Here is a 24,404-nt window from a genome sequence, read left to right as displayed (position 1 = left end):
AGACAACTTTAAAATGAGAATTATTTTGCTGATTTTTTCCCTTTTGCTCCCCATTCTTCTTAAATTAGGACTTAGAGGAGCAAAGCCGATTGATAGCTGCTTCCAGCAGATCAAACCCAAGTGGTGGAGAAGGACAGTTTGTAGTCCTTAGCAGTAGCCAGTCAGAAGACAGCGATTTAGGAGAAGATGGAAAGAAGAAGAGAGAATCTGAAACCTAAGGCTGCCTACTTAATTAAAATTGGAATCATGGATGTAAGTTCTACAAGAACTGATATGTAAGTGGGTCTGTTGTATTGTATAAAAGACTTCATGATATGTAGACCCTTATATGCCTCGATTTTTCTTTCTCAATTAAGTGATTTCCACTTTCATGTCAGTATAATTTCTCTTTTGTATGCCAGATAAAGCATGGTGATGCTACCATGTTTATCACAAAATTGTTTTCTCAAAAAATTCTCTGCAGTATGGAAAAACTCTTACATTTTTTCCCTTTTACCTGCCTGTGTAATTGACTGCTTTTGAACCAAGACTTAAAACTTCCATTGATCTTAAACAGTGTGGTGAAATTAGTTCTTTACACAAGTATGCAGAACACCTTGCTGGAAACAAAAGTGGATGCCTAAATAAGGCAGTGCTAAGCTTTACATAACTTGTTGCACATAGCTGTTCGTAGAAAGAAAAATCCCTATTAACATCAGTGACATGTGCAATAGTTCTAGACAGAAAGATTATATTTTTTGTTTCATATTGCACGTCTTGATTTTTTTTTCTTTTTGGTGAATATAATGCTGGAAGGCGTCTTTGAACAGGAGAGAAAAAATACTTTGTCAGACCAATATAAGAGCTGAAAAGATGCAGTTTCACTTCGCTGTGTGAGGAATGTATAAAACATTCCGTATCAAACAGTAAGAATAATGTATATATTCTTGTAGCACAAGTGCCATGTTCTTGGTTTTTCCCACTATATGTGATAAAAAGCTGTAAGCCTTTGAGTTCACTTTTTTAATAAAAAAACATGCTTAGAGTTGCAGGAACATGTTGAATTTTATCATTTGAAAAATCTTCTGAATCTATAAATGCCTTGCTACCAGTACACTATGTTTACTGAAAATGAGTTAAGGCTTTTAAAGTCTTTTTATGGAGCTGTATTTTGCAAACAGAAGTAAAAGAATATGCTAGTCTACATCCTAGAGTCAAATCCCATAACGTGTTTTTCAAAGTAATGTCTGTTTACACCTCTAAGCCTGAACTCCATGGTCCATACCCTGTGTAATATTTATTTTGTATAACATTAAATGTGCATTCATCTTTTGATCCAGAAGAGAAAACTTGTTTGAAGTAAGAAGAAATATTTATTTTTGCACTAATTACTGTAAGTACTAAATGCCAATGAAACAGTTGTCTCTCTAATAGGGGCCTGAAAGTAATAGGAAATGTAGGAAGAAAATAAAATACGTATATTCCAAGTTGTATTGTAAGTTATGACTGTTTTACAGTTTATTGCAGGGTGTTTCTGGTGTTCAGGAATGGAAGCAATTTTCAGAATATTTCCCATCAGCTGGTGATGGCCCAGTCCTTCAGAGCTAGAGTCGGTTGGCACTGATAAAGTAAGTAAGGGAGGAAGCTCAGGACCTCTTTGCTAGACATCTGTAGGTGCACAGAGGGGATGCTATCCTTAACTCTCCTCGCACACAGGAGTTGTGGCTAACAGTGGCAATCTCCTCCTGCTCTTTCTGCTGGAGATGAAAAGTTCTATGCAGAAACTTAACTGCATCTGGCTCTTACCGCAGGAGAGAGAAAGGAGCAGTGCCTGCTGCAGGAATAAGTCTGCTTCGCTTGGGCTGCTACAGCAACAGGAACTAGAGCAGCTTGCGTGATGCCACAGGCCCTATAGCATATAGAAGGGACTGAGCAGCTGTGGAAGTAGTCACAATATTCCTGCCTTAAAAGAGGAGGTGGTGTGGGAGACTGAGCAACGAAGAGACTTAAGGCTCTCTTCCTGAGGTGGTTAGCAGCTCCAGTTCCAGCATGTTTCATCCCCACTGTAGCCAGTTGCAGAAATACCTGCTTTTGGTGTTGCCCAGTCAGGCCCAATAGCATCAGCCTGTGGCCAGGTTTGGCCAGCACACTGTCACATGGACCATACAAATCTGAGGCTTTTTTTAGTTAAAAAAAAGAAAAAAAAAAAACTTAAATAGCATTTTTATTTTGTTTGTAGTCTTGTATTCTCATCTCATCTGTAAGAGACTGTTTTTATTCTTTCGAAAAAAAAGTACAGAAAGGCAGCAGATGCATCTTTCTCCTTTTTGTGCCTAAATACAGGCTTACAGATAGTTGGATGGCAGCCAGTTTATCTCTGGAAATTGATCTAGTTTGTGTTTCTTTCTCTAATGGTCTTTGTTTTTTGCACTATTTCTGCTTTCTATCAATCAAATATCATGCCAGCACAGCTCAAGGTTATTGTGTCTTCCTTAAGTACATGCTGAAGACGAAGTAAGTGTGAAACAGCTGAGGAAGAATGTGGTTAGTGGTATCCAGTTTCTAGAATCTAGTCACTGGGCTGTTAGAGTAAGATTAGCTGCAATAGCCACCGCTCCACGGGGAAGACAGATAATAGATTAGTAATCTCACCAGAAAGCACTGCTGACAGAGAATTGATATATTTTTTTCTTGACCAGTACCATTAATGTTTTAGACTTAAGTATGTAACTATGAGGAGGAAATCAGGAGAAAAAGATGGGACATGAAATAACTGTTAAGGAATTTGTCAGATTTAACTATTTATGATTGGAATTACTTCAGTTTTAGCTCAGGCTTTCCCATCTATTGCGACTAAATCTAGTTTTCTAAAACAGTGTAGGAGTGAATCGCATTTCACTTGCAGTGGATGATTCTTCTCTCGTAACTACTGAAAAGAAGAGAAATTAATGAGGAGAGCAGTGCTTAACAAAAACAACGAGATAACATGAATGAAATCAGGGTTTTTTGCTTGTTCAGGAGACTTGCTGGTATAAAATGAGTAAAAAGATAGAAATGCATCCAGGAGAGTGACACAAGCTGCAGGAGCAAATGGCAAGTCAAGAAAGATCAGGACATTAAAGTGGAACAGAACTAATTTATTGAAAAATATTTTTGTTAATTAAAAAATATGAAATGCTTAGTATTTACTTTGAGAGTACAATTTTTAATGTAAATACCTCAAGTTCTCCTGGAAGCTACTGGTGTAGAATTTCACCGCCTATTATTGTAATTAAATTACCTATTGGTTTCTGTTCCCGTAATTTATTTCTCCTGATTAATATTTCCTGTTACTTTTTATTAGGGACTGATCTTCCAGGCACTTTCAGCTGAAGCTGTAGTTTGCTTCATGTGAACCTGGTATTATTTCAGAAACTATTTTTTCAAGTATGTAATTTTAAAAGGATGTTGCATAGGTCAGCAGTGTTTTTTAGGACTAAGTTATGTTGCTAATTCCAGTCTAACAGTTACTTTTTTTTTTATCCCTTGGGTAAGGGATATAAAGTTTATTACACTATGTAGACCATGCAGGTCTTGCCGTCAGTTGTTTCAAGCTACATATGTTCTTTATGTATATGATGTCGTGAATATCAAAACATATAAGAAGTCATGGGCAAACTATGGAAATGCATTTTATTGCATTACAGATAATACCTAGCACTCCTTCTATGTCCAGGAATATATTTCTTGAAGTCTAAACCAGAGGACAAGTTAACAGTCATATGCAACTTAGCCACACAGAACTGGTAACAAGTGTGTTGTATAAACTAACGTGGATTTGATAGTCTGTTATTTCCTTGATCTTTTTAGGTTTTAAACTATACCAAGACAACTTAATATCTTAACAGTCAAGTAATGTTTAAGAGTTCAGAAATATTTCCCTTCTACAATCCAGTCAAATTTCATCTTTATATGGATGTGAACCCACAGCTAAAAAACCTAATACTGCTAAACCATTTATAAAGATGTAATTGATGTACATTGATATAGAGAAACAAAACTGACTGTGCATATCTTTAAGGTGAGTTCTGATGAATTACAGTTGCACAGAATGTAGGAGAAGCCACTGGAGAAAGCTTTGTTATATAGTCTCTTATTATTTCAGAATTCACAAATGAAAATCTGCCTCTGATTACTGAGTTTAGTTGAGATAACATCTAGTCTAAGAGCAAGAGCTGATATTTTATATTCTTTCCTTTGCTCTATTTTAGAAAATTTCTTGCAAGTCAATCAGTCTCCAAGGCTTTTTTTTTTTTTTTTCACCCAGGCACTAAGTTGTTTTTTTTGTCCTGCCACAGTGGTATCTAAGTTATTATGACATGAGTAAGTTGTTGTGTCATTGTGAATGCACTTGTATTCCTAATGAAGTCTATATTGCAAGCCAAGGATTTTGTGCAGTCTTTCAGGTCATTTTTATAATACAGTGGAGTGGTCAAATTCTTACGATGATGTTCTGGATTGGTCCTGATCTAGTGAAGTGTAAGTGATTTTTGCAATGTTTGAGACTTACACATTTTTTTCCCTGAATAGCTGTATTAAAACCTCCACTAGTATACTTAATTCAGCTTTGATTGTGTCTTAATCTTGGAAGCATGAATAGTAAATTATATATAATGCCAGAGCTTCAGTCAGTATTTTGTAGGTTAAATAAAAGCTTAAGTATAGTAACTTCCAGGGGGGAATTTGTACTGATATGAAAGCTGCCTGCTTATTTCATAATACTGATTTTGAGGAAGCCCCATTATTGGTGACAGGATGCATTCCCTCCCACTGAACGAAGTTTTAACGTGCAGTTGAATCCCTCTGTTGTCAAACCATATCTCAATTCCCTTAAGTTTAATCATATTAGCCAGATACACTCAGAGGAAGTTGCTGTACTAGGGAATGCTGATAACTTCTGCAACAATCAAAGACTGAACATTAGAAGAAAATCCTTATTCTCTTAGCTGGCTGTTTTAGTGCACATGTTGCTCTAGTTACCTGACAATGTGTAGCACTTTGTACAGAGCTGTCATTATGGTAATGATCAGAATTCATGTGTACAGAAGCTATACCAGCACAACTATTAGCATGGGTACTTACATATTTTCACTGGCTTCATTAATTTTCTTAATTACATGACAGACACTGTGTAAAAAGCAAGGGGTCATAACCACATTATGGTTAAATTTGTATTTTATAAGATTTGTAGATTTTTCTGGAGAAAAGCAGACTTTTCAATTACGTAACTTTAAGTGAATACAGATGCATGTATAATGAGAAAAATCTATGCTTACCTGATAATGAAGGAATAAATAAATACTATTAATACCACATGTGTTGATTTTTTTTTTTTAAATTACACAGACTGGTATCAGTACTATTTTTAGAAAGAATAAGTGTGTTGTGGGTCTGTGCGTATCATGTAAGACTTTAAGACAACAGTGGTGATTGCTCTCAGGTAGATGCTTCGTAAGCTTAAGCTGCAACTGTTTCAAGAGCAACTCCAAAAAAATTCAAGCATATTTTGGGACAGCACTGTGAAAGGAAGCGAGTTCTAGAGAGAGCAATCCAATACATAGTGGATGAGACATACCAATACCTGAGACTGAGATGTAGAACTAACCTGTTTCAGAAGTACTGTTGCCTTGTTGAAACACTGGTGTTTCACACTAGCTGCTATAGTAAGCAGGCATCTGTAGCTGTTAATCCTAGTTTAATGCTTAGGAAGTGGAATCATCTAACTGGGTGAAAAAAAAAAAGAAATCTACTTATGCTGCTTTCTAGAACTTTGCTGTAGGTCTTCATAAATAAAACCTCTACTTCCTGGCAAGAGAAGGGAAGGTACAAGATTTAAAAACAATTATGTCCATTCCTGGTTTTAGTTAACTTTCATGGCCTTCAACCAAATGCTGAGTTTAACCTTGCAGTTGGAGGTAGCGTTACATGTTATGACAGCCTTTAACCTAGCAATAATGCAAGGTTTACAGCCCTACCTGTGATTTTAACAGTTCTTTAAATTTTCACACTGAGCATTTAAAGCAGTATAAGAGTATAAGTAGTCTAAGTCGAGCAAGTGTACTTTAACCCAAATAGTTGGTCAATGTTCTCTGCCAATCCGAAGAAGCTACTAGAAGTAGAATTTTGACTTACTGCTTTTTAATCTATGTACAAATGAAAAGGACATGGAGTTAATCTAGACTGGAATTCCAATCACTCAGTTAAAGACAGTAATTAGTTACTCCATCACCTTGAGATGGGGGAAGAGCTTTTCTCCCCTTGAAGAGGATTGTGTTGTCTACCTTGTAATTGAAGTTCCCCAGTACTCCACATAAACTATGCAGTCTGTCAGACTTCTGAAGGAGACTTAATTTAAATGCTTCACAGACTGAGTTTTGTTGCAGAGATACCTTATTGTCAAAACATAACTTTTGGCCTAACAAAGATCAAGAATAAATAAAAATAACGCCAACAACAAAGGTCCCCATCCCAGAACAACTTGTGTGTCATTTACATCTAAATATCAGATACTTAAAATTGAATTGATGTCTGCCCAGAGTTCCTGTTCTTTCAGAACTGCTTCTAGCTTCCAGCAGATGTTAACGTGATTGACGTAATCTAACATTACTCCCACCACTTTCCCAGAAAGATGCTTCAGCCATGACAAGGTTATCACTTCACAGAACTGATGGAAACAAAATGTTTAATAAGAAAACATTTGATACTCCTGTAAATGACTTCCCCCTCTGCAGGACAAGAACAATTATTTAACTTCAGCAGAACGCTAGGAAGAGCAAGCGTTCAGTCTGTTAGAGGAGCTTTAGAGGTTGGCGCAGCTTGTATTAAGCCTCACTAGTACAATCTGAAAATGTGAGACTTATTCTGTACTAGATCCAAAAATGAACTTAAATAGCTGCATATTCGGTAACTAAGTGCTTAAACAGAAGTGCTACCCTTCCCTAAGAGGAATTCCAAACCCTCAGCAGGGAATTTAAACTTATGGACAGTGCTGGTGCTGGAGGAGACCTATGTCTCAGCATGCTGAAGACGGTACCTGCCAGCCTGGTGCATGCTGCACCCCCTCATCTTGGGAGCGGAGGGGCAAGCGCTGATCTCTTCTCACTGGAGACCAGCTAATAGGACCTGAGGAAAGAGTTTGAGGTGTGACAGGGCTGGTTTAGGCTGGGTAGCAGGAAAAGGGTGGTCAGGCACTGGAACAGGCTCCCCAGGGTATGCAGGAGTTCAAGAAGTGGACAATGCTCTCAGACACATGGTCTGATTTTTTGGGTAGTGCTTTTAGGAACCTAGGAGTTGGATTCGATGATCCTTGTGGGTGCCTTCCAATTCAGGACACTCTATGATTTTATGATCATCAAGTTAAAGAAAGTTTTATTATGTCCAAATGGACTTTACAAACTGCAATACAGTAAAACTCTGATGGGTGTCTCTAGGAACCTGTTTAGGTCAATCCAGGTTTGTTAATTTTTGCTCAGTGTTTATATCATGCCAGATTAAGGGGATTCCCACAGCAGGCTTCCACTATTAGTGACGTGATACAAGGCAACTCAGTGAGCCAGCCTTCAAGTCCCTGCTTTCACAGCATGGACAAGACTGCCCTGGAGAGCAAATTCGGTACTTATCATTAGCACATCATTAGTGGGATTTTCACAGTTCTAAAATACTGTTCATGGTAGTTTGCTGTCATAAGGCCTCATGGCAACATCTATCTAACTTTAAAACTTTGTCTATTTCTACCTTTATGTGTAGACTGTCTTACAGTTCAAACATTTCCTTTTCAGACAGCTCACATTCATCAGTACATCTTCACTTAGTTGTATGAAGGATACTGGCAGTAAAACACCAACATATGAAGCCACCTGGTACACTTACCGTTGTATCTTTGATAGCAGTAGAAGTCCATCCATCAGTCACGTACTGCGAATGGGAAGCATTTCCTCGAGGGCAATCAAAGCAGAGGTGCACCTCATAGCCGTAGTTCATCAGCATTCTCAACATGACTTCGTCTTTCAGAGCATACTGTAGAGCTGATGGAAAATGTGTTGTATTCACTCTGCAGAAGTAATTGACATTAGCCCCATGTTGGAGCAGTAGATTCATTAACTCATAGTTGCCTATTCTCAAGGCTATTTGCAGACAGCTGACGGGATCTTGGTTTCGCAAGGCCCCAGCATTCAGCAGCAGCTGTGTTGAACAGATATCCCCATTTGAAACAGCAAAGTATAATGCTGATTTACAGCGGTCGTCGTAGCCTTTGCGAATTCTTTGATCCAACATAAAATTGACATCAAACTCAGATTTGAGAAGAAACTTAAGGCACTGAGGATGTGCTCCTGCTGCTGATGATTGAATCGGACTTATTCCACTTTCTTTAATGGCATCAAAGTTAGTAACTGGAACTAAATTCTTTAAGGCACTGGAGAAAAAAAAAAAAAAAGGAGAATCTTGGAATCTGAAGCACACTGGTTCACCTACCTCAATCTTTGAATATCTCTGTGTTGCTGGGCTTCAAAATTTATCCTGACGGTATTCAATGTCTTAATTATGAAATCAGTACCATGGCATGCTATACCACTGCATTAACTTTAATTGCTAGGAATTAAATAGTTAGCCAGCAATGGATAATATGACTTTACACCGGCTTCTCATAAAATTGTATACTATTATTCATGGACAGCCCCAGTCCTTACTACAGGAATAATTGGTCCTTCTCAAATAAAAGCTTTCCATGAACGTTGAGAGCAACGTGTTGTTGTTTAACCTATGGGAATCAGCGAATTAATACAATATATTCTAATATTAATACCTACATATAATTAACATAGTACAACATAATGTTTAATACATTATATTTAAATATAGTTTATATATTAATATAGGTATTAAAAATCCTTAGATTCTTAAGCACCACGGAACATTCCCAGTATTGAAGAGTTGTTTCTTACTTATTGGTTGCGATTTTAACATCAGTATCTTCCACTGACTTTCATGTCTTTAAAATAGGGATAATCCATATCTCCTAAACCTATTAAAGTATTTAGTAGGTTTATGTTCCTACGATAGGATGGAGATGAGATTTCTCCAAAGAGAGTATGTTCATCCTAAAATGGTGAAGCTTTTATCCTGATAGGTCTCTAACATTCAGACACAGAAAAATCCTATTTACTTGGCTAGAATTTTTTTCTACAAAACTATAGATTCACTGCCTGCTTCGAATATGGCAGAATTAGCAAAACTGGTATTTTTGATGTCATTTTTAGTTGGTTTTTAAGTATATTAACTTACAGAAAGTGTCCTCTGTATGCAGCTCTTTGGATTGGCAAATGACCTGAGTGCTTTGGTACATTGGCATCAACCCCGTATTCTAGTAAAAGACTCAGGGAATCTGCCCTGAGCCTTCATTTCCCATAACATCCTGTTACTTGCCGAGGCGATCGGCTCCGGGGCAGACGCGTTCTGCAGCAGAGCGGGGGATCGGGACAGGCAGGACTTTTTTTCTGGCATTGAGGCCACTCGAGGGAGCCGGCTGCACTCGCGAGGGAGGCTGACGAGGCGTAGGCGGAGCCAGCAGCATCCCCTCCCCGGTCATTCAAAAGCAGCCCCTAGGGAGCACGGGCGACTAGGAGCGCGGCGACCAGGGTGGGCAAGCAGGGCGTGGTGTGTCAGAAGGGCGGGATGCGGCTGTTTGCGCGGCAGTTTGCGCAGGGCGAGCAGAGAGGGCAGAGCGTTCCCCCCCGCCAATACGAACAACTCCTCTAACGGCTGTCGACTGCTAGCTAGGCTGCAATGGTCTACACCAGGATGAGTGCTCTCTGTAGAAAGTCTATAACCACCCAGACTGCCTGCCTGCTCAAAAATGCGGCAGTTCAGGTCTCTGGTTGCAGGGAGTGTCTGAGCCTGTTGCTGCCATCTGAGGGAGGCAGAGAGACTGTGTGTGTGAGGTGCCTGGTGGCAGAGCTCAGGGAGGAGGTGGAGAGGTTGAGGGCCATCAGGGAGTGTGAGCGGGAGATAGACTGGTGGAGCAGCTCCCTGCAAGGCCTGAAGGAGAGGTACCGGGGTGAGACACCCCAAATGGGGGTGCACCCCCTGCCCTGTCGCTGTCGGGCAGAGGGAGAGGACCTAGGATTTGAGGAGGAATGGAGACAGGTCCCTGCTCGACCTTGCAGGTGACGCCCCCCCCTACCGGCCCCACCTTCCCAGGTGCCATTACACAACAGATTTGAGGTCCTGGAGCTTGAGAGACTGGTGGGTGAAGATGAGGTAGAAAGTCTACCCAGGAGGATGCCTAGGGCGAGGAAGTCGACTCCATGCCTCAAGACTGCCTCCACCAAGAAAGATAGAAGGGTGATCATTGTAGGCGACTCCCTTCTCAGGGGAACAGAGGGCCCTATTTGTCGGCCTGACCCTACCTGTAGGGAAGTCTGCTGCCTCCCTGGGGCCAGGGTCAGGGATGTTGCCAGAAAGCTTCCCATCCTGGTTCGCCCCTCTGAGTACTATCCTCTTTTGATAGTCCAGGCTGGCAGTGATAATACTGAAGAGAGAAGCCTGAAGGCTATCAAACAGGACTTTAGGGGACTGGGATGGTTAGTGGATGGAGCAGGAGTACAGGTGGTGTTTTCGTCCATCCCTACAATGGCAGGGAGGGGTACAGAGAGGACACAGGAAGCCTACCTGATTAACACATGGCTCAGAGGCTGGTGCCAACACAGAAATTTTGGTTTCTTTGACCACGGGGCGCTTTACTCAGCACCCGGCCTGATGGCCGCAGACGGGTCCCTATCTCTAAGGGGAAAATGAATCCTAGCCCAGGAGCTGGCAGGGCTCATTGAGAGGGCTTTAAACTAGGTAAGAAGGGGGATGGGGCTGAAATAAGGCTTGTTGGAGCTGTGCCAGGGGGAACAATGGCAAGGCCGGGGGAGAAGGCAATGGCCCAACTGAAGTGCATCTACACTAATGCACACAGCATGGTTAACAAACAAGAGGAACTGGAAGCCATCTTGCAGCAGGCAGGCTATGACTTGGTTGCCATCACGGAAACATGATGGGACCACTCTCATGACTGGAGTGCTGCAATGTCTGGCTATAGGCTCTTCAGAAGGGACAGGCAGCACAGAAGGGGTGGTGGTGTGGCTCTCTATATTAGAGAGTGTTTTGATGTTGTGGAACTCGAGGCTGGGAATGATAAGGTTGAGTCCCTATGGGTTAGGATCAGCGGGAAGGCCAACAAGGCAAGCATCCTGGTGGGGGTCTGTTACAGACCGCCGAACCAGGATGAGGAGTTCTACAGGCAGCTGGCAGAAGTTGCGAAATTCTCAGCGCTTGTTCTCGTGGGAGACTTCAACTTCCCAGACATATCCTGGAAGCACAACACAGCCCAGAGAAAGCAGTCTAGGAGCTTTCTGGAGAGCGTGGAAGATAGCTTCCTGACGCAGCTGGTTAGCGAGCCTACCAGGGGAGGTGACCCGCTAGACCTTCTGTTCACAAACAGTGACGGACTGGTGGGAGATGTGGTGGTCGGGAGCTGTCTTGGGCAGTGGGACCATGAAATGGTAGAGTTCTCTATATTTGGTGAAGTCAGGAAGGGGACCGGTAAAACCGCTGTCTTGGCATTCTGGAGGGCTGACTTTGAGCTGTTCAGGACACTGGTTGGCAGAGTCCCTTGGGAGGTGGTTCTGAAGGGCAGATGAGCCCAGGAAGGCTGGGCACTCTTCAAGAAGGAAATCTTAATGGCTCAGGAGCGGTCCATCCCCACGTGCCCAAAGACGAGCCGGCATGGAAGAAGACTGGCCTGGCTGAACAGAGAGTTGTGGCTCAAGCTTAGGAGAAAAAAGAGGGTTTATAATCTTTGGAAAAGAGGGCGGGCCACTCAGGACGACTATAAGGCTGTTGCGAGGCTGTGCAGGGACAAAATTAGAAAGGCCAAAGCTCATCTGGAGCTCAATCTGGCTACTGCCATTAAAGATAACAAAAAATGTTTTTACAAATACATCAACACAAAAAGGAGGACTAAGGAGAATCTCCATCCTTTACTGGATGCGGGGGAAACTTAGTTACAAGAGATGAGGAAAAGGCTGAGATGCTTAATGCCTTCTTTGCCTCAGTCTTTAGCGGCAAAACCAGTTGTTCTCTGGATACCCAGTACCCTGAGCTGGTGGAAGGGGATGGGGAGCAGGATGTGGCCCTCACTGTCCACGAGGAAATGGTTGGCAACCTGCTACAGCACTTGGATGTACGCAAATCGATGGGGCCGGATGGGATCCACCCGAGGGTACTGAGAGAACTGGTGGAGGAACTGGCCAAGCCGCTTTCCATCATTTATCGGCAGTCCTGGCTATCAGGGGAGGTCCCAGTCGACTGGCGGCTAGCAAACGTGATGCCCATCTACAAGAAGGGCCGGAGGGTAGACCTGGGAAACTATAGGCCTGTTAGTTTGACCTCAGTGCCAGGGAAGCTCATGGAGCAGATTATCTTGAGTGTCATCACGCGGCACTTACAGGGCAAGCAGGCGATCAGGCCCAGTCAGCATGGGTTTATGAAGGGCAGGTCCTGCTTGACGAACTTGATCTCCTTCTATGACAAAGTGACACGCTTAGTGGATGAGACAAAGGCTGTGGATGTGGTCTACCTTGACTTCAGTAAGGCTTTTGATACCTTTTCCCACAACATTCTCCTCAAGAAACTGGCTGCTCTTGGCTTGGACTGGCGTACGCTTCATTGGGTTAGAAACTGGCTGGGTAGCCAGGCCCAAAGAGTTGTGGTGAATGGAGTCAAATCCAGTTGGAGGCCGGTCACTAGTGGAGTCCCCCAGGTCTCAGTACTGGGGCCAGTTCTCTTTAATATCTTTATTGATGATCTGGAAGAGGGGATTGAGTGCACCCTCAGTAAGTTTGCAGATGACACCAAGTTAGGTGCGTGTGTCGATCTGCTCGACGGTAGGAAAGCTCTGCAGGAGGATCTGGATAGGCTGGACCGATGGGCTGAGGTCAACTGCATGAAGTTCAACAAGGCCAAGTGCCGGGTTCTGCACCTGGGGTGCAACAACCCCTAGCAGAGCTACAGGCTGGGAGATGAGTGGTTGGAAGGCTGCCTGGCAGAGAAGGACCTGGGAGTACTGGTTGATAGTCGGCTGAATATGAGCCAGCAGTGTGCTCAGGTGGCCAGGAAGGCCAACAGCATCCTGGCTTGTATAAGAAGCAGTGTGGCCAGCAGGTCTAGGGAAGTGATTGTCCCCCTGTACTCGGCACTGGTGAGGCCGCACCTCGAGTATTGTGTTCAGTTTTGGGCCCCTCACTACAAGAACGACATCGAGGTGCTCGAGAGAGTCCAGAGAAGGGCGATGAAGCTGGTGAGGGGTCTGGAGAACAAGTCTTAGGAGGAGCGGCTGAGGGAGCTGGGCTTGTTCAGCCTGGAGAAGAGGAGGCTCAGGGGCGACCTTATCGCTCTCTATAGGTACCTTAAAGGAGGCTGTAGATCAGACATTGGGGAAAGACTTCTAGCTTCTCCTAGCTCTGTGCTTCCCACACTTCAATAGATCAATAAGAACAATACTTTAATTAATAAATAATGTTAGGAACCTTGTAGTGACAGTTACTAACTTGGAATGTAAGCTCTGTAAGCTCATTTAAAGCCTTGATATCTTCTAAGAAAAACAAACACGTTAAATACTGAGATTAACATTTTTTGCTCCTTACAGCAAAATATTTTAGATACTGCACAAGTCAAATTGCAACCTAAAACATGTAACTGTATTTTCAATTCACCCCCAAACAAGATACTCACCTACAACTAAAGGAGAATCTCCCTCTTCATTCTTAACATTGGGATTGCAGCCATTGAACAGGAGAAAGTGGACATTTTCTGCAAAGCAATTTCTTACTGCCACCAAGAGAGGTGTTTCCCCTTTTAGTGTGGTCTGTTCCCACGTAATGGCACGGGAGGCTGAAATACAGAAAAGCAGAACACATCCGAAGCTGAATCATTCAACAGAGCTGGCTTTGTAATACTTTTTATTGGAAAATCAGAAGGACTCCATACCTTTGAACGTTATTTCAAGGATGTTCATATTTAGCTGTGATGCAGCTTCATGTACGGGAAGCCAGCCTTGCTGATCTGCCTCCTCAAAAGCAGAACTGTGCCTCACCAGCTTCTTCAAAACCTCTTCTTGACCTGTGATACTTTGAGACAGACACATATTTGATTACTCATCATTAAAAAGAAATTAAGGCACTAATATATTCAGTGCTATTTATCCCAGTGTATCAAGAATAAAAAAATTATTTTGAGAAAGCAATTTTTAATCTAGGGGTTGTTTACATGAAAAACTGCACTTAAATCAGCTGATCAAACACACAAAATGTAGGCATTGCTCAACAATGCAGTACCAAAGTGATTCCTAGGGTATAGGCTTAGTGCAGTGTATTTGTACTTAACTGTCCGAATTGCTGCAATTATCGTTCCATGTTCTTTACTGGCAACAAACTGGAAACTGCATGAACACAATAAAAATAAAGTGCTATAATTAATGAGAAGTTCAGGATATAATTATACCTTAACTTACATACTCAAGACTAGACCACAGATTTCTTTGAGTACAGATTTCTTCGAGTTACGCAGGTTTTGTCAGACTTTAACACATTAAAATGCATTTTTGTTGGTCTGCCTGTGCCACTGGAAATACTGGGTTTCCACCGAAAGACCACACCAATCTATTTTTTGTATCACATCCTGATCTTCCTCAGTGAAGCTTTGTACTCATCTAGATATTAGATAAAATGTCACCTGACAGCTTCACACATTCCATATTTTTGAGGAAACACGTGTACATTTCCAGGGAGAACTCAGAACAAGCAAGCTACAAGTGGTTTCTAGTATCAATGACACAACGCCAGACATATAATAATGGCAATAAATCACCCAAAACATAAGTAATAACTCATTACCTTTCATCCTCTGTTGCATTGGCACTCGTTTCATTTTTATGCATATCTTGTAAGCTTTCCTGAATAGCTTGCTGGGTAGGGATTTCATCATCAGAATTATCGTCAGATATATATATAGCATTATACATGGCCAATCAGCACAACTTGGATCACCTTTTTGTAGGAAAACACTGCTTTTTAATTGGACACAGATGTTAAGTCTTCAGGTTATGTCTGGAGTAATAGAAACAGCAATTGTTTTTTAACTATCAAGAGAAACAAAGCACGGCCTAAAATAAATGAATCAGAACTACTCCTTCTCAAGCTACCATCTTCTCCCAGGTATTTAGTCTGGAACACTGCAAAGAGAGCTGTTCTACTCTAGAACAGAATAAAGGTCTTCTAGTCCAATACCATGTGCCAGCTTTTATCCCTATTCCACAGACTGAACATACAGAATAGGTACTTCATCTGGCATTACTACTAGAAAGAATAAAAATAAGTAAAATATAATTTTCAGATAGTTAAATAGTCCTTCCCCCTTAAAACTTTCAGACACTCAAATACCACAATCATGCTCTGATGCTTCCTTAGTAGGAAAGCAGCTCTGCAATAAAATTTGGGATGTTTTTTCGTTTTGTTCACAGAGGGCCTGGTAGTGAAAAGTAGCTGAAAGACATAAGATTTGTTAGTAATACCTTTTGTTCAACGTGTTTCAACAAATATATCATTACAGATGTATCTGACTACAAGAAAGCCGTATCTGACTACAAGCCGTATCTGACTGACAAGAAAAAATATTGCAAATTTTGCTAACATCATGTACTTCAGTCTTTCAACTGAAACAACATCATACTCCATGGCTGAAAAAAGACCAAAGTTACCACCTTACATATATCATCTGCAGCCATTTGGCAGAGAGAAACCTACAAGTGTGCATTCTTTGTTAATGCATACCTGTACTTGCCTGACAGTTGTAAGGGATATATATAAAAATATTGCAACAATATAAATTCAAATACATGCAGAAATCAAAAACACTGGTGTAATCACAATGGAGTTAAAAATAATAATAAAAAGCTTAAGAACATCACCACAGTTAAAAGAAAAGAAAAAGAAAATGTTTACCAAATTGAAAGGATTCAATTAAGAATGTTTTTAGGAATCTTTTAAGATTATAATACAAACAATGTAGCACAGAAATCCCATTTATACTATTTAAGTCTAAATGTTCCAAAAAAAAATTAGAAAATCTTTACACCCAAATTGATCATTAAATATTATGTGTGTAGATGTACACTTTTTATATGCATAATCTGTAGCACTATTCCTTTGTACATTTGGCTACGTACTATAGATTAAAATCAAAGATGTTCTGTTAGACTCAAACCTTTCATCCATTTTACCTCATCAAAACTTCCACTAAAAATACAGGGCAAAATAAAATAAAATGAACAAATAAAACTGAAGACAAATAAATGAGAAAAGGAATAAGTGCAGCAAAATGAAGAAATGTCAATACAACACTTGGAATAATTCTAGAAATGTCTTAAAGTTGAGCAGCAGTAATTCATAGCAAACCTGCATCGTTTCATTTGTTATGTGATCCACCTAATGTGTGATTGCAAGGCCTTGCTCTGTAATTGCATATGTATCAAGAAAGAGAAATTTAGTAAGAAAACATACATACAAGTATCTGTTAGCATTCGATTATCAGTAGTACAATGTGTACATAAACACTCTTTAAAAATGTACTGATTTTCCTAGGAATTGAGAAAATGCAGTTTTTCCTCACCTTGTGGAGGACTTCACACTTTGAAGAAGTGATTATTAAGTTGAAAGCAATATTTGCAGGATAGAAACTGATCTCAGTAGAGTTTGTGTCCCTTAATAGCTCACTATAAATAACCTATCATAATATACTGTGGGACTTTCTCCATGTTTCTTTCATACAGGTTAGTTACATTTCATAATCTGATCTGACAAATGGTGTCAACAAAAGAAGGAATTTGAAGTTCTACTTATTTACAAAATACTCTTGTTTAAGTTTTTGGAATGAGAAGCTGAGAACTGCAACTAGTAAGTGTTACCTTATGGAGAGAAAAAAATTATTAGTACTTCACAAGAGTGAACTACAGATACTGGCAGGAGCTTGTTTAAAAATAGATAAGGCAACACATAAAGAAAACAATACAAACAATAAAAGTAAGTGTAAACTATCAAATAAAATAAAGAGATGACCCTATTAATATTACTATCCACCTCCGATTGCCTATCACAATTTACATATAAATATTAATAGAAATAAGAAAGCAAAGAAAAGATAATATGGAGTCTGTACAGGGAAAAGGAGTTTTTCAGAAAAAAACATCCAAAACCTCTTCTATGTGTAACACACAGTAAGCAATGAAATGAAAAATAAAGTTGTCTAGTTGTAACGGTGAAGGTAGGCTGGAGTGAGACTTTCCTGTGCTCAGTTCACTCACTGTATTTTGTGGAGGGATCCTTACAAAGAAATGATGATAGCTGTGTCTGCATGCAAGGTGGAAACAGTTCTTTAGTAGATGAGAGCTAAGGTAGAATGCTTGAGTAATTATTATTACTATTATTATTTTTAAGAAAAGAGAAGTATAGAATCATTGAAGGAATTGAAACTGGACTGCCTCTCTGGAGCAACAAAGAAGCAGAAATAACATTTTATGGCAGGCAGTCATAAGGGAGGTTTTGATCATTTCTGCTTAATGGAAACTGGAAAAGTAAAAAAAAAAATCCAAATTAAATCCTGAAAAGATGAATTTGCTGAGCAAGGAAGAGACTTGGTAGTGCCTATTACAGATTAAAAATTTCTCATACTGCAGTCTCCATTGTTGCAGAACAGAACATGGGCTATATATAACACAAGACTGAAATCCCCCAACTTACTATCTATTGGGTTTCCACTCACACAATTCAGCACTCTTAATGCTTCAAGTTCATTAATTGTAATGTTTCTCACAGAAAGTGCAGACATTTTGTTTTCGGTTAAGATATATTTAGTGATATTTTAGTAATGCATAAAATTTATGTTTACACATTAATAATGTTTCCGAAGGGTAAAAGCCTAACCGTACCTTTTAAAGATTGTAAAGGTGCTAATAATAACACATACTTATTTAAGGCAAAATACTGAGGATCAGAAAACACGTGCCCTCTTTTAAGATAAAAAAAAAAAAGTCTCTAAGTTTCTGTTACGCAGCATGCTCCACTTCTGTAAGCACACAAAAAGAAAGGTATCTTTCGACATTTGTATCTGAACTGGTCAAAGTTAGTCATCCAGCTAGCAGAGCAATGCAACATCTCGCTTGATCCAGTGTTGGACTGGTTTATCAGTGTTAAGCGTCAGAGAAATGACAAAGTTAATGGAGTGTCCAGTAGTAGATAAGACTCTTTTATGTTCACTTGTCTTGTAGAGAGGGCAAACATATGCATTAGATTTCTTTATGTCTGATTTTGCAGCTTTAAAAAAACAAAAGAAACCAAGATTTTACATATAGTAGATACATTGATATGAATATAACCTCCACATTAAGTAGTAATCTAAATGTTAAGTACTTACAGTAACATCCTTAAAGCTAAATAAAAATAGCAATATTGCTTTGTGAGGAACACAGTATCTGTTGAGTTTATTTATTTATTTATTTAAAAAAGCCAGAAAACTAGTTTAATTACAATTTGTTTTCAGGAATTTATGCATTTCTGTGATTCTACAAACTTTGTAATAATTCAAAAACACATTCACATCTGAATAGTTGCATAATTAAAGCATTTTGCATTCTGGTTTCATGTTAGGATTAACATTTAGACACAAGCTTTTAGGATCTCCCTAAGAATTATGGTCCAGCAGCCACAGAGCCTAACTGCAATTCAAATCACTAGAGATTCAACAATCCTCTTATAACTAAACTGTTCACGTGCAACTTGCACAATGTTTAAAATTGTGCAAGTCTGAGAACAGATTCACCCAATGCCAAAAGAAGGCACAGACAGAAAAAGTGGAAACTTTGTGTGGCTGCATAGTAGCTAATTTGCATCTAACTTGCAACAACTGCAATATAAAGTCTTGCATAAGCAAATAAATGAAAATCAGCTATTTACTGTTCCTAATCAAAGAAAATAGTCATAGAAAACATTTTACTGGTATCACAGAAAACTAGGAGCAGATAAAGATAATCTGAGCAAACTTTGCTAAATCATGCGAGGTAAAACAGTAAGTCTCTGTAGGTCAATTCAAAGTTCTCCTCAACTTGAGTTAGCCAGGAATTCAAACACCATGTGCTTTTCCTGCCAAAATTATCTTTTGATTGAGAAACAGATCAGGTTAATCTAAATAATCCATTTGTCAAATTAATAATTACAAACACCTGTGGAGAGGGGGACAGGCCTATTGCTCAGATGAGATGAGACTGGTTGTCAATTTGACTCATTCAATCTTTTATGTAAAAGTTAAAGGTCAGGTGCACATTTGGGTGCTTTGGTGAGGGTACGAGCATTGGTCTTCTGTAACAAAGGAATTCATTGTTTGAACATCTTGTCAAATAGCACGTACTTCAAGGTAATTATACTCACTTGGCTTTATCCAAATGATTGGCATTATATCAAAGAGCAATTTGGGATACTGCTCAGCTAACATTCCCCTGGTGAGAGAAAGCAACAAAGTCGTTATTTGTGGCTTGGTATTAAACCAAGCCAAGGGTGAGAGGAAAAAATAATATCTCAGTGCTCTTTTTTGACGATTGTTTTCCATTTTCCATGCATGAAAAAGTATTTTTATATATAAAATACTTCTAACTAGCAATATAATGTTTATTTGAGGAATTTGTAAAAAAAGCAAAGAAAGTGCTACAGTCACAACAGTCTTACAGTCTTAAGATGACTCAGGCTAGATACCAATTATTGGTTATTTAAAAAAAAAATTGGAGTATCTGCTTGAAATCCTTCTGCAGCTCATGCTACCAGATGATTTTTTGTATTTTAATGCAGATTAGCACATCCCAACATTTCCAGCACAATAATATTTAAAAGAGTCACTGTTTTATTTTCTTATCTTGAGACCCTGAGAAGAATGAATATATTTTCAAGTGTGTTATTATAATAGTTTGAAAAGTAACACTTGAAATACTTAGATCTTGCTTGAGCGCTTAAGAAAGCTTTCTAAAACTGTATTAAAATAATTTGTTACTGACTTTGTCCTGTCCCAGCGAGCTCCATCTAAAAATAATCTGTGTATATAAACACCATCTGCTGGTACAGTATCAGCAGTATCCCGAGGAATAACCTACAAGAAATAAGTGATCTGTGTTAATAAACTTTCATAGGTGTTTGTTTTTTCATGTATTACACCAACTGCCAATTTTCAGAAAATCAATCCAAAATCAGAATAATGTAGTACTTTCTTTTGGATGTTACTTTTATACAAAACCATAAAGACAGAAGCTTTCTGTGGCTTTCTAGTTGCCCTTATTGTAGGTTATAAAATAAGGCTTTAACCACACAGACAAATACACGCTGTGGAGGCCGTTTTTTTCTCTGAGTGGAGGCCCAGGTCCAATGAGAGAACTACTTTCAAAATTTCTTTTACGGAAATGTGCCTACCTCATCACAGAATTAAATGTATGTCTTCAACTGCAGCATGACAATTGCAAAATGAACATTTCAGTCAGGATTTACTTACTGCATCTCACTGTAACATCAGGACCCAGATTAATAAAATAAACACTTGTAATTTATCTATACCTGAAATTCATATCCCAGAAGGTCAATAGGGATTCTGTGTTTCCTAGCATAGTTTTGCATAGCTCCAGTTAAAAACGCTTGAATAAAATAGAATGCTGACAACCAAAAAACTGTGGGCTTCCCTAATTCATACCAATCCTAGTAAGAGGAAAACGATACATTCAATAATCAGAAAGAGAAAAATCCTATGTTCTTTGATCACTTTCTACATAAAAGGATTTAGAAAAGCTAGCAAACTCTATCACATCTTTCCCAATATTCCTTTAACATAAAGGGCAAGTTATATGAAAAAAGTAGATTAAATAATTAGTACTGCCTCTTGTACATTACCTGTAAAAATTTCAGCCTTTCCAGAAAATCTAGGACATAGCTCCCTAATGGTTTGAGACTAGGATACGAATGCTTAGCCCAATTCTCAGGAACTTTTCCAATAAGTAGACTGCCACACAGAGCCTCCAAGTCTGCATCCATAACAACCAATCCTTCAATGGCTTTTTTTCAGGTTAATTAGTGCAATACAAATAGTTTGGATTAAACTAGAATTAAAAAATAAGACAGAATTATTGTAAGTTCTTTATGATTTGTCAGATACTTCATCCTCACTGAAAAAAAAAAGGACTATGGAATGATCTATGGAACTTGCATAACTGGTATATAACTAACTGCTTCTTCAAAGACACATCTTTAAAGTTACAGAGTTATTTAAGACTACAAAGACTTTAATACATTCTTTTTTTAATCTCTAATATAATCTATATTGTATGGTAAGATTATAAATTTGGAACTCCAAATGTATGTACGCTGTATACTAGATGAAGGAAAAAGTTTTAGACTACAAAATAAGAGGTGGGTAAGGTCTGAAACAAAGGAGACTTGAGGCCACAGAGTAATATTAAAATTTTGGGAGAAACTGAAGTAGAAGAGGTGAAGAGAGAAATAAAAAGTAGAACAGAAAAAAAAATAAGGAGGAAAGAATAGAGGAGCAGATAAAGATAAGAAAGAAAACTAGGAAAACAAAACAAGAGAAAGACTAAGGAACCAAAGAGAAAAATAAAAATGGATAGAGATATGTAATCCCAAGAAAAAAAAATGTTAAAGAGAATTATAGCAAGAAAGGCATCAGGAAAGGGGAAAAAAAGTAAGAATTTAAAAACAAAAGCATATGAGATGATATAAAAATAAGCAGACATACTTCCAGCTACCAATAAACTATTAACTGTGTGCATATTACGGTTTCTTACTCCTTTGCCCTGCAGGCCATAAATGTGAAGGAAGAAAGTAAAATATAATGAAATACATTGAAAAAGTAGTTTAAAAAATAAAAAACATAAAAATATTGTTTACATTCTTTTAAAATGCCTACTTAGACTCTTAGACTCTCTTCTTCTATCATGCACTTTTTCGGTTCATTTTGCCACCAGATCATTTTTCTCCAAATCTATCCTACACTCTGAATTTCCAGTGTTTACAGTATATGAGTGGCAGAAAAACATCGTCTGTTAATGGAGTGGTTTGGGTTACATTTAATAAAATAAAACTCTCTCACTTGTTAAATCTTTCCATTTCTTGCACCAACACAGTGTCCTTCTATTTCAGTTCCACCTTTCTCTGCATCTGCTGGCCCTCTGGACAAGGTAGTCCTGTGCAGTCATAATGTTGAAACCAAAGAGTTCCATGCTCCCCATCCTTGCAGGCAGCCCCCCTCCCTATGTTCCCATTGCCCCCTTATATCCCAATCTTTTTGTGACTCCCCCTCCACCCCCTCTTGCTTGGCAAGTTCCCCTCCCTCCCCTCGTCCCCCCCCTTCTCCTGTCTTGGTCAAGGATGGGAGAAGGGGCAGGCAATTCATCATAAGGATAGGGTGTGTGTGTGTGTGTGTTATGTGGGGGGGTGGGCTCAGGATGCCTGGTGCTGCCTGTGCCACTCTGTACATAGTGTGCATATGTGTATGTTTTTGTCTCCCCTGTGGGTATTACCCCATTTTTTCTTTTGTTTGAAAAACAGCAGATCCCACTGTCCCCATTAAACCCTTTCTCAGGGGAGCGCGAGATGTGTGCCTCTTTATCCCTGAAGTCAGGCTCCAAGCTTGACCCATGTGCTAGGTGCTTTACAGCTCTCTCCGGTGCTCCTTTCCCTCTGCTGGGACCACAACCAACTTGTACCAAGCCCTGTAGAAGCCTTTTGGAGTGGGGTTCCAGCCATAGCGTGTGCTGCACAGGCCACCCACACAGCAGTTCTCACTGCAGGGGTGTGGGGAGGAAAGGGCAGTGCTGCTCTAAGTTGCACACCTGTCGGCATCGTGAAGCACACCAAGATCCCTCCACACACGGAGGTACAAGATATGGCTTAGTGCTTCTGGGGCTATGCCTGGATCTCTGAGGGTTTTCCTTCATACCATCCTCGCATGTATGGGGGGGGTGGGGTGGGAAGGAAGGGGGGGAGGCATCTCCAGGCTCTTCCATAGGCACTGGGGGGCTACCTTGACACCCCTAGTGAGCTGTGGGACTCTTTACAGGGTCTCTGGGACTGTCTGAATGCATAGCGTCTCTGGGTGGCCTTTAGATGTCTCTAAGCTGCCATGTGTTTGACTTGTGGAAAACGGACTCCACAATCAGCAAGATTGTGAAGTAGGTATGTTTATTCAGCGCTGGGCAGCACGGGGGGTAGTCCCGCCAAAGTTGTGCGTGCCTGACGCGGCAACTTGCCTTGGTTATATGCAGAGAAGAGTTACACTGAATGAAGTTTCACAATACACCTATACATATTCATAACCTGTCCCTGCTTTGTATTAAAATTAGTTCCAATGAGTCATTTCCATAAACTCCTCCCATCTGCGCTTGTGCAGTGTATTCTGGTGGTGGTCGTCGGGGGTCGTGGGGATGAAGATTGATGACTCTTCCTCATCACTGCTAGTTGACCTCTTGTCTTTGCACAGATTCAGTTGCTCCTTGGCTCTTGTCCATCTGCAGGACCAGTTTCTACCAGTTTCTTAAGATAGGCTCACTCTCTTATTAGGAGACTGACCTTGGTAAGGGGCCCAAGGCTTCTTGCTTTAGTTAATTGGCACAATGCACCATAGTTAGCAAAGACACTAAGTAGCATCCTAGTTTATGCCGTCAGCGCTCTATCTCCACTTGGTAAGATTCTCCTAACTCCCTCACTCAGTCCCTCCTTTTCTAAAAAGTTAGTAAATTCTTTTACTATTTCTAGTTCAATATAATGTTTCTCTATCTATCGCTCTTTCAAAATATCTGTTAGACTCCAGTTTCCATCTGAGTTGGTTTTTTCCACTCGCTGTAGGAGTTTCCTGTACTCTTAAAACACCATAAGGTACATCGGATCACTACACAAAGAACCATGAACAAAACCACGACCATGATTATTGTGATAAATAACTGTTTCAGCCAGGTTAGGTTTGGCAACCAGGAAGTTAATTTTTCTACCAAGTCTATAAATCCCCAGGATGTATCATCCTGAGCTACTGCATGTTATTCTTTTCCCAAATCTTCTCCAGGTCAGTCTCAATCTGTTTTTGTTAACATATACACAGCAAATTTGGTTTATGACTGTACACAATCCTCCCTCCTTGGCTAAAAGTATGTCCTATCCCATCCCATTCTGAAGCACTACTTTGTGTAGGGAGGAAATTTCTTCCTGTAATGCTGAAAGAGCATCAGCTGTGGCATTTTCAGTAATTTC

General features: G+C 39.8%; 2 protein-coding genes across 7 annotated transcripts in view; one reads left to right on the top strand and one right to left on the bottom strand.

Moving 5' to 3' along the window:
• LOC310880213 (DCC-interacting protein 13-alpha) overlaps window positions 1–5,331 on the top strand; it is a 29,907-nt gene extending 24,576 nt beyond the window's left edge. The window contains exon 22 of the mRNA XM_083795692.1: window positions 69–5,331. Within this exon, the coding sequence (XP_083651818.1) occupies window positions 69–218 (150 nt within the window). The 3' untranslated portion in view covers window positions 219–5,331. The remainder of the gene's footprint in view (window positions 1–68) is intronic.
• On the bottom strand, window positions 2,088–22,489 carry LOC310880216 (ankyrin repeat and SOCS box protein 14-like). 6 transcript variants are annotated; one of them, XM_083795698.1, is made up of 6 exons: window positions 21,036–22,489; window positions 20,156–20,247; window positions 19,539–19,606; window positions 14,050–18,428; window positions 13,795–13,953; window positions 7,953–8,068 (listed from the first exon to the last, which is right to left on the bottom strand). In XM_083795698.1, exons 1-4 carry the CDS (start codon window positions 21,174–21,176, stop codon window positions 18,250–18,252), a joined length of 480 nt encoding a protein of 159 aa, XP_083651824.1. In that variant the 5' UTR covers window positions 21,177–22,489; the 3' UTR covers window positions 7,953–8,068; window positions 13,795–13,953; window positions 14,050–18,249. The 6 variants fall into 6 exon arrangements, 5 of the variants coding, with proteins under 5 accessions (XP_083651822.1, XP_083651824.1, XP_083651823.1 ...); XM_083795697.1 differs by lacking the exon at window positions 7,953–8,068 and adding an exon at window positions 8,305–8,431; XM_083795700.1 differs by lacking the exons at window positions 7,953–8,068; window positions 13,795–13,953 and having other exon boundaries at window positions 15,032–15,167.
• Window positions 22,490–24,404: the final 1,915 nt, after the last annotated feature.

The sequence above is a fragment of the Anser anser genome (assembly GCF_964211835.1).
Source record: "Anser anser genome assembly, chromosome: 12".
Lineage (NCBI taxonomy): Eukaryota > Metazoa > Chordata > Aves > Anseriformes > Anatidae > Anser > Anser anser.
The sequence above is the reverse complement of the archived record's forward strand: the minus strand, read 5'-3'. Positions and strand labels throughout refer to the sequence as shown.